The sequence below is a fragment of the Spea bombifrons genome, chromosome 11 (assembly GCF_027358695.1).
Source record: "Spea bombifrons isolate aSpeBom1 chromosome 11, aSpeBom1.2.pri, whole genome shotgun sequence".
NCBI classification, from domain to species: Eukaryota; Metazoa; Chordata; class Amphibia; order Anura; family Pelobatidae; genus Spea; species Spea bombifrons.
This window is the reverse complement of record NC_071097.1, coordinates 7,962,786-7,973,338: the sequence shown is the minus strand read 5'-3', so window position 1 is coordinate 7,973,338 and position 10,553 is coordinate 7,962,786. Positions and strand designations below refer to the sequence as shown.

The window sequence follows — 10,553 nt, the reverse complement described above, 5'->3', positions numbered from 1 at the left end:
ATATATATATATATATATATATATATATATAAATATTAGACCCTGCTGCCGATATGTATTAATATTAGCCCCTGCTGTTAATATATATAAATATTAGACCCTATTTCATTCTCTCACTCATTCCCACAATTCATCCACACATTAATTATTTCATTTTCTCACTCATTCACACAATGCATCCACACATTCATTCTCTTACTCATTCTCATTCTTACCACCCCCTTTCTCACTATGTATCCCCTCTCCGCCCCTTCTCACTATCTACCCCCTCTCCCTCCCTTCTCACTATGTATCCCCTTTCCCTCCCTTCCCACTATCTACCCCCTGTCCCTCCCTTCCCACTATCTACCCCCTGTCCCTCCCTTCCCACTATCAACCCCCTGTCCCTCCCTTCCCACTATCTACCCCCTGTCCCTCCCTTTCCACTATCTACCCCCTTTCAGAGTAGAGTGAGGGGCTTGTTGAAAATGTATTCTTGAACGACCACTCTGCGCCCCTCTCTGTCCTCCGCATCTGGGGCAAGTGGTCACCGTAGTGCTGTGATATCTGGCACCAAGTTGTGAGCAACACATCCTTTAACGTCTGTAACTTGCGAGGTGAGGCCTCCATGGAGGCATCCTGGTACCATGTGTTCTCCAGGTAAAAGACCCACATGCACATTAGCCATCCACGTGATGTAAAAGAAAACCCGATTCATCAGACCATGCCATCTTCTTCTTCTTTTCAGCAATTTGTACTACAGCAGCTTGTCTGTTGGATTTGACCACATGGGCCAGCTTTCACCCCCCACATGCACCAATGAGCCTTGGCCCGGCCATGACCCAGTTGCCGGTTCTCCGCTTTTCCTTCCTTGGACAACTTTTGATAGGTACTGATCACTGCAGACCGGGAACACCCCACAAGACCTGCGAGTTTTGGAGATGATCTGACCCAGTTGTCTAGCCATCACAATTTGTCCTTTGTCAAAGTCGGTCAAATCCTTACGCTTATTCATTTTTCCTGCTTCTAACACATCAACTTGAGGAATGAAATGTCCACTTGCTGCCTGATATATCCCACCCATATATCCAATGTTATGGCTGTATGTATCCCATTTAAATGGTACAAGTATAGCAAATGTAGCACTTTTGTTAATTTGATGTTTCCAAAATATTTTTTACGTTTTTTAAATATTAACTGTGTTTTTTGTGGAACTATATCTATAAAAAAATCATAATGTAGTATTATAGGTCAGCTTGGGAACTATAATAAGTAATAAATGAAAATTCAAAATGTATTTAATTAGTCTTACTTAAAGGTGTCCTATCTGTAACTAAAATATTTCTATTTTCTCAATTACTTTTAACACTTTCATTTATTATTTTTCATCATACTGTTTTCAAGGAATTCCTCCATGACAATGTTTACTCGTTTTCTATAGTCTATGCAAATTTAGTCTGATGTGAGTGAATTGCCCCTTGGGTATACCATTTAACCATAATGGATGGTGACAACTAGACTTGTGAATGTAGCCATTACAGCATGAAAAACATTCTAGTTCAAATGTGTTCTTCTACATGGTGATAAAATGGCTGCATGAAAAGTTGTTTGGGTCCAAAAAACGATTTTTTACCATTTTTTTGTTATAGTAAATTAGTTGATAAATTAAATTTTATAATTACAGCTAAACACAAACACCGTAGAAATGTTCAAACAGCCTCTGTCATGATGGGAACAAAAAATAAAAAAAAACAGATCAGGAGTTAAATTAAGTGTTTCAAAATATTACTTATAAATTTATTTTACACTTGAATATCCAATACTTGAATATCCGATGCAAGTGTAAAGGTCTTTTGTACATACAAAGAAGCAGGATAGAATATAAATGGTAACTAAAGTATGGATGAAACTTTATTCATCAGTATTTGCTGAAGATGGCTAATATATGCTCCTTGTTGTGAGGCTTGTACGTGCTTACACCTAGGAAACAAAAAGAGAAAATGTTGAAAGGTACATGGAAACATTGAAAAACTGGGATCAAGTTAAAATATGGAGGAGAGGGAAATAACAAAGGCAATAGTTTAATAATTTAGGTTAGTATAACCTTACAATCTTACAAAGGCTGGCATTACTGGAGTATATTTATGCATTTGTTTTGCAAAATCTGCAAAATTAACATACATACTAGTGTTACGGGGCAAATATTATGAATAGGACACATTTTTGCATGATTTAATAGTTATTTCTGGGAAAGGTTTGGGCATTCAACAGTACTAGGAATGATGTTTCTAATGCTGTTGTGTTGTTTTTAAATAGCAGTATAGCACCTTTAATGGCAGTTCCTAATAAATACAGAAAAGCATGAATGTTACCTTCCTCCAAGGGAGTAATTCCACTAAAAAACTGCCAGTATGTCTTCTGGTTGCTGTTTCCACCAAGATTGTTAATGCTTGTTATAAAGAGGCCCCAAGATGTTTCTTCTGTGCTGAAACTGAAACAGGAGTGACCACCAAATTATATCTGTTCTGATGTAGCAACCTTACCATTTATTATTGACTTTCATTTGCAAAAAAAATATTTATATAAATATAAACTAATATATTTTAGCGCTCCTGAAACTGAGCTATATACTAATCGAAGGGTTTTTTTATTGAAGATTAGAGTTTGTCACTCGAAAATTCTCATTGTTTTCATTTTTGGCATGATCAAGACAACTTTGTACTAAATCAGCAGTTAGACGGCGCTGTAGTCATCTGACATGAACCCCAGAAGAAATCATACTTTGTAGGTGTGCCTTTACGGAAATATGCTGTCCTTACATATTATGTACTGTGATACTAATGCTCCAATTGATCATTCAGCTGAAAAAAAGGGGGGCTTCTTGGTGCGTTTTTTTTTACTCATTGTATTTCACTTACCCTAGTACAGAACTTGGGAAAAATGTGCAGTTTTCACATTATAGATAGTGATCCAGTACAGAATATGGAAAAGTAGTAGTTATAACGGTACATAAACACATGATAATAATGTTTTTGATATATCAGCTCAAATTAAGCCCTGGGTTTGTGCTAGTAACCAGGCTTCTCGAATGTTCTGAAAAGTTGCTGTTACGTTTTCAAATGCATGTGGTCTATCAGGAATTTTCTCACCTGAACTCTTTAGGGTTGACCTCCGCTGCTTTCTCCATGACCTTAAGCAATGTGGAGCCTTCTGGTACTGCAACCTGTATGGAGTGTTTGAAGTAGTCCCCTGTCAAATCATTTACTATGGTATAGTCCACAGTAATGAGAGTAGCTGCATAAGGGAGGAAAAAAAATCATTTTTATAAAACTAAAACAATGTAATTAAATAACCATGATCGGGGGAGGGGAAGTCAGAAGTAGGTAACACAATTAAAAAGATGAAAATGTTTTAAAAGTCATTGATCTCTTGAAAACTTACCAGCTTCTCCACTACTTAATGTGTGTGACACACACAGCAGCACAACCATGTATAGGACACGTATGTACATGATTCTTTGGTGATTGTGTACAATGCAATGCAGTCAACGCAAATGCTAATCTAATATACAGAGCAAGCTGCCTTTATACAAAATCACCTCCCCCTCAGTAATGTTTGATTCCCACAACCATATTATCTGTAACTTGTAAGGGCTGATAACAACCTTTTAAAGAGCAAATACTTTCACATTGAAACTATGGCATGATCACAGCTAATATGTGAATAGTATCGCTGACTGCCCAAGGGTGAGGTAACCCTTTGAATAGTTCCCTGTTGCTACTAATCTGAGCTCAGATACTATCCTATGCAGGTTAGAACCAGGGGTATGGGGCTATAATAAAGCCTGGCCTTGGGCAACATAAAATGTACACTAACTGGTTGAACACAGCTCTTTCACATATTCTTGCATCTGAATTCCACATTACCTTTGGGTCAAGGATACTGTGTTAACAAGATTAGGATGGAGAGAATAGAGGGGGAAAATATAAAGGAGAAAGGTGTGTGAGGTATAGTTGTCTCCCTCCAACGCGTGAAAATGGCACATTTATTCTCAAACCAATTGCTACCAGAGCCACAGATTTTATAATGTAATTGTAGGGTACATTTAGCTCTGCAGAATAATATCAGTAATAGGTAATCCAAGCCTGTTTCTCCTGTTTGTGTACTACGACGGAACGGTACATACCGTTGTTAGCTTGACACTGCATCCCCTTTACATTTAAGTAGCTTCTGCCATTCAGAAAGGGCAGCACTTGAGCAGCTGCTATGGGCAGAGAGAATGTACCCTGGCGTATCTGCTGTAGGATTTTCTGCACTGTGAGAGGGCAGTCCCAGGAACCTGGGGGATAATATAACTGCGCGGCGGTGAGAGCCTAAAAGCAGAACAAAAGGAAGTGGAACATGACAATAAAATACCTAATAGCTCTATAGCTACCATGTGGATCATAAACACTATCAATTATTTATTATCAACACTAAAATTATTTATTATTTCAACATTTATTTGAAATTGGTTAAATTATTTCTGAAGCACACCCAAGTATCATGTTTAAAACACAACATTAAAAGAAAAAAGCCAAAACAGCATAAACGTAAAACAAATCTGGAGCCATATCAACAAGCGAGTAACTTAGTATATGGCTTCTGGTTGTGAAGGAGGGTCTTGTAATGTTCCACTGTGTCCACCGGGTAGTGCATACTTACTACAGAATATGTCTAGACCCCCTGTCATTCTATGGAGTTTTTTTCCCCATAATTTATTGCATGGAGAGTTTTTGATAAAATAACTGCCTAGCTTTTTTCACCATGATTCTAAATTAACATTGCAGAACAGAATATTTAAAAGCCATTTTATTAGTTTATTTTTCTCTTGCCACATTACAATAAGTATGTTACTGTACCTGCCCAGCCAGGCCAGTGCTGTAAATGTTTCCAATGGTGCCATCACTCTTCTTTTGCTTGAGGATTAGGTCTAACATAATAGACTGGGCATTTTTCAGAGTTTTAATGGACTCTGTGTGAGTAGTGTCCATGCTGAGCACACATGAAAATCCCATGACAGCGACTGCTGCAGTGTCTGTGAAATATGTGAACACAGTGAGCTTTCTCATTCTGTGGGTACTAGTTATATCATGGAGATCCCTGCTCATAAATCCTGGAAATACCTACAGGAAAGACTACATGAATTTAGCAGTCCTGTTTTAGCAGCCATAATTTGATAACCCACAGTGCCGCGGAATATGCTGGTGCTATATATTTCACTAAATAATAACTGTCATCAATGTTTATCATTAAGCATCCACTTTTTTGATTCATCAGGCTGTATGGAGAGATTGAAAACCAAAAAAACTTTATATTCATGGTTCTATATGTCAATGACAGTGAGACAGTGAGATTCCGATGGTGTATCAAAGTAAAATAGCTTAGGGGATCAAGAGTAGTACAGACGTGCCAGGAAAAATACTGGCATTAAAAAGCAGCAGTTTACAATGTCCACCTTGACTGTTTAGCCAGCATGTTATTGGAGAAAATAATATGCAACACCTAGCTAGTTAATAAGATCAACTGCAACATTTCTCAGATGCCCCTGTCTGTCTGAGTCTGTGGTTCCCTGGTTTTATATGAATGAGACGTTAGGAAAGATGTCAGTTTCTTCTTTGACATACCTACAGAGAATGCAGGTCCAGATGGATTAGGTGGAATAGCTTTGCTCAATGTAGTTGCAGCTGGGAATGCCCTAGGACTGGACATCACACACAAAGCCAGGACATCCAAAGCCACTTGGTAATATGTGGTCATCGGGGAGTGAGTGTTTTCTGCAAGTATTATTCAACAAGGATCAGAAACATATACTTTCCAAATTTAATGATAAATTGGCCAAGATTGATTTAAAGAACAGGGTGAGCATGACAGCTTTAAAATGAGCAGAACCACATCTACAAGCCCCATGCAGTTGATGAAGTGTGATAAAAAGAGGACATTACGTTGTACTATCACTGTGAATGTGTCTTCAATGCTGGGAAGAATTGTAACCAGCAACCCTATGGAACTGGTAGGCAAGGTCATTCACAATGAGATATTTAGCAATAAGTCATAGACACCTAGAAAGGAAACTAATGATATACAGTAACGATGAGATAGGGCAGTCATATTTCTCAATAAATCATTAATATTCTTGTCTCTGTATTATGTTTTGAAATACTATATTCATCCCTTTTTCTCAAAGGTGTCTATGGAGTTTGATAGCACCAATATGACATTTGTAGGTTCTGTTCTTCCTGTATAGGATAATTTTGGTTAAAAGTGAATCTCTACAGTTGTCATGCCCGTCTCACCCTTACCTGCTCTTCCTAGCTGTCCTCCGTCACTGCAGGCCTCCCAAAAGCTACGCTGCTACTACAGTCTGCGCAGTATGCCAAAACTGCAGACTGTAGTAGCAGCGTCTACCCGCGATTGTGGTCGCAGTAGCGCGGTAGGCCAAAACCGCGGCCTAAAGTTACAACAAACCCCAGGGAAGACTTCCAGGTGTTGCCCAGACATCAGCATAATATTGTACACCTGTGGAGGGGAGGTAAAGCCTGCCTCCACCATCAACTATCCACCAATGATGTTCACACACAGAAACAGTGAACCAGATGCTGTGGAATCACTCCTCTCTGGTAACCAATCCAGCGAGGAGCTTGTTTAACACAAGGGAGGAGTAGACACCTGCAGCACTATAAAAACCCCTCAGACTGTGACCACTTTACTCCAGTGTTCCAGAACTTTGGTTCCTGTATGTCTATGGACTCCAGATTCCTGTTCTTCTCTGCTCACCTTGCTACAGACCCTGTATTGGATTCTCCGTTACTTGACCTTTGGCTTTGCTATTGGACTACCCCATTTGTCTGTTTCCTGGCACTAGCTTTGACTACCGTCTCTGAACTCAGCCAGCCCCTGACCTATTGAACTGCTCCTGACATCGTTTTAGACTATCCTCTGCTCTTACGCTCCAAACCCAATCCTGAGAACAGTAAACTTCTTGTTGAGCAAACTATAAAGTCAGGAAGCAGGGATCTTTAAAAGTAGTGGTGCACCTTAAATGCTATAAATTTCATAAACATTACATTAAGTCCAAGGAATTCAATTTTTGTTCCAGTAAATTTCAGTATTTCCCAGTTATGAGTGTGCATCAATATGAACAAAAAAGAGCTCCTAAATTTCTCACCAATGCTTTTTATCTCCGCACTTGTTTTTTCTTCAAGTACTTTTACTAGATTAAGATTGCCATTAGGTCTTGAGATTTGGCAGGGGTCAGAGCAGGAGGAACGGAGAGCAAGAATATAAAGTGCAACTTTCCCAGATGTAAAGGGCAGATCTGCAAGAGAAGAAATATACACATATCAACCAGCCATTAGTCACTGAGTAATCATCTGCAAGCCACGACACACTGGACATGTTATATAAAGAGCAGCCATTACAGCATTTCATTGAATGTTCCTGCTGGTTGCACAACCTTCCCCACTTTGCATTTAATCTAAGAATTGTATGACACCCATTGAATCATTTAATATAGGAAGACTAAATTGTTATGTGTGATTTAGGTAACCTTTATAATTTGTTGATATAATAATACAATATAGGATTTTACAAAATATGTTCTAAACAAGCATGTGTGTTCTAAAGAAATTCATATGTAATAACAACATGCTTGCAACAGTAAGTAATAATAACATGCTTGCAACAGTTAGTGTGAAAGCATGAACCTAGATACAGCTGCACCAAAGTAAAAGATATGTTGTGTCAAATATTGTTCCGATTCAGTACATGTGTCCTCCATGTACTACATGTTCCACTATTGGCCCATTTGTTAAAGTAAATATAATAATTATGATGTATGAAATAATGTTAAAGAATAATTAAAAATCATATTAAGAGAAACAAAACATGTGTATTGTATTTTTCAGGATGTCCATTGCACTCAGTGTTATGGAGGTACTTTTTATACTGTAAGTTTATATATTAAAAAATGGATCAGCAGGAATTCCATTGATTCTTGTGAAATTTGCATCTAAAATAGTCTGTAAAACCACAAAGGGCTTATTATTCAAAAGTCTTATTCAATTGTACATGTTTTCAAAGAACTTGGCGAGCCCCAGCTAAAACTTGAGCTAGAATACACACGCTGCTTACAACTGAAATCATATGAAATCAAGAAATGGTTGGAATTATGTTGATCATTGTCAATGCTTTGATTCCCACAGTATTTAATGCTTTAATTTCTACAATGCTCTAACTTTCTACAATTAAAGTTAAATGTTATATATATATATATATATATATATATATACGATGTCAAAAAATAGAGTATTGCAGAGTATGCGGTGATACCTTTTTTATTGGACTAACATAATATTAAAAAGACATTAATTTCTCACCTCCAGACCTATTATTTACGACACCCCACTCAACCACCCCCCTTCTCTTATACCATCACTTGTTTTAAGTTGTAACCTCTATCATGTTTATTAGTATTGCTTCAGACCTGATGAAGGGAGGATAACTCTCGAAAGCTTGTCTTTTTAATATTATGTTAGTCCAATAAAAAAGGTATCACCGCATACTCTGCAATACTCTATTTTTTGACATCGTGTCTACTGGACTAATACGGCTTCACCCTTTTACATTATACATATATATATATATATATATATATATCAGAATTAGCATGGCTGCACAGAATATGAGTATATATATTTAATTAATGTCAGTTATTGTTAATATCGAATAAAAGTAGCGATTCTCACCTTGAGACACTTTTTTAATTGCATCTTCTTTCAGCTGTTTTATCAGTAGTTCTCTGGCTTCAGGGTTCAGGTTCTTGCTTCCCAGATTCAATGCTAGTAAAATGCTAGGGTCTGGAGGGACACATGGTCCCACAGATTTGGCCATGTTCAGCTGGAGGCTGGTAACTAAAGCCTTCTGCTCATCTGGAACAGCTGTGTAGAAAAACAAAATATAAGTCTTGTTTTAGAGCTATATAATTGTTTCAGGCATAAAATGGCTATTTGCCCCTTTCCCCCATTTTCAATGTACTCACAGCAGACTGCCCCAGCATGGACACTGTGTGCCCAAGTGAAGATCGCAGCACAGAGAGCCAGCCACTGCATGTTCAGAGTCGGTGTCATAACAAATTGTCTCGCTTCCTCTACTTATATTCTTGTTGCATTTGGCAAGCACCCATATGTTGATGCATAATCTCAGAATCAAGAACACAATGTGAAGTTTTGTTCATTATTACTCACTGAGCATTGATTGAATTGTTTTGCAGATATAAACACCCTTGCATTACTGTGGAATACAGAGGGTGATTAGACAAAAATCTTTACTGAAAACTGAAAAGTTAAATGTTACATTTTTTTTCTTGACAGGTGCCATTCAAAAACTTCTTAGAAAATATTACTACATTTACAAAATATTACTACATTTAAAAATATTACTAAATATTAGACTTGGGCACCGGCCAACTCTTCGTGTTCATCTTTGTGGGGGGGGGGGATCTTCGTATTCCGCGAATATTCGCCTGTTCCTGTGTTCGGTTCGGGCGGATATTCGTGTGCATTCTTCGTGTTCGTTTTTTTCTTCGTTTGTTGCCGTTTTTTTTCCGTTTTTTTTGTACAAGGGGTTAATACGGGGTTAACCCGGTACGGACTACGCAGCAGCTTTGGCGCCAGGAGTTGAAATGTCCGTACGAGCAACTCTATTGGTAGGCTGCAGGGGCCTCCTCTGCCATCAACCAAGGAAGTACACCTGTACTTCCTTGGTGGATGGCAGATAAGCCCTCTGCCGGCGACCAATAGAGTCGCTTGTACAGACTTTTAAAATCCTGGTCCAGCAACTTGGCCGGCAGAGACCACTGGTCTCTTACAGACTTTTAACTGTTGGAGCAGGGAGACCAGTGGTCTCTGTCGGCCAATTTGCACCAAGTTAACCCCTGATGGCGAACCTACGGGAGTGGAAATCTGTAGGTTCGCCGCCAGGGGTTAAGAGGCCGAGTGAACGACTCCATTGGTCCAGAATGGACACTGTATGCACAAGTCAAGATCGCAGCACAGAGAGCCAGCCACTGCATGTTCAGAGTCAGTGTCATAACAAATTGTCTAGCTTCCTCTACTTATATTCTTGTTGCATTTGGCAAGCACCCATATGTTGATACATAATCTCACAATCAAGAACACAATGTGAAGTTTTGTTCATTATTACTCATTGAGCATTGATTGAATTGTTTTGCAGAAATAAACACCCTTGCATTACTGCGCAATACAGAGGGTGATTAGACAAAAATGATGTCAAATTTGTTTGAAAGTATTACTGAAAGCTGGAAAGTAAAATGTTAATTTTTTTTTCTTGACAGATGCCATGTAGCACATTTGAAAAGTTCTTACAAAATATTACTACATTTACTAAATATTACTAAATTTAAAAATATTACTAAATATTAGACTTGGGCACCGGCCAACTCTTTGTGTTCATCTTCGTGGGGGGAAAAATCTTCGTATTCCGCGAATATACACCCGTTCCTGTGTTTTTCTTCG

General features: G+C 38.3%; 1 protein-coding gene across 1 annotated transcript; it reads right to left on the bottom strand.

Moving 5' to 3' along the window:
* Positions 1-1,335: 1,335 nt before the first annotated feature.
* CBLIF (cobalamin binding intrinsic factor) lies at positions 1,336-9,142 on the bottom strand. The gene is made up of 9 exons (XM_053450921.1): positions 9,059-9,142; positions 8,766-8,957; positions 7,187-7,336; positions 5,646-5,795; positions 4,881-5,056; positions 4,166-4,352; positions 3,129-3,273; positions 2,352-2,470; positions 1,336-1,959 (listed from the first exon to the last, which is right to left on the bottom strand). The coding sequence occupies exons 1-9, from the start codon at positions 9,126-9,128 to the stop codon at positions 1,898-1,900; spliced, it is 1,251 nt and encodes a 416-aa protein (XP_053306896.1). The 5' UTR covers positions 9,129-9,142; the 3' UTR covers positions 1,336-1,897.
* Between the last annotated feature and the right edge of the window lie 1,411 nt (positions 9,143-10,553).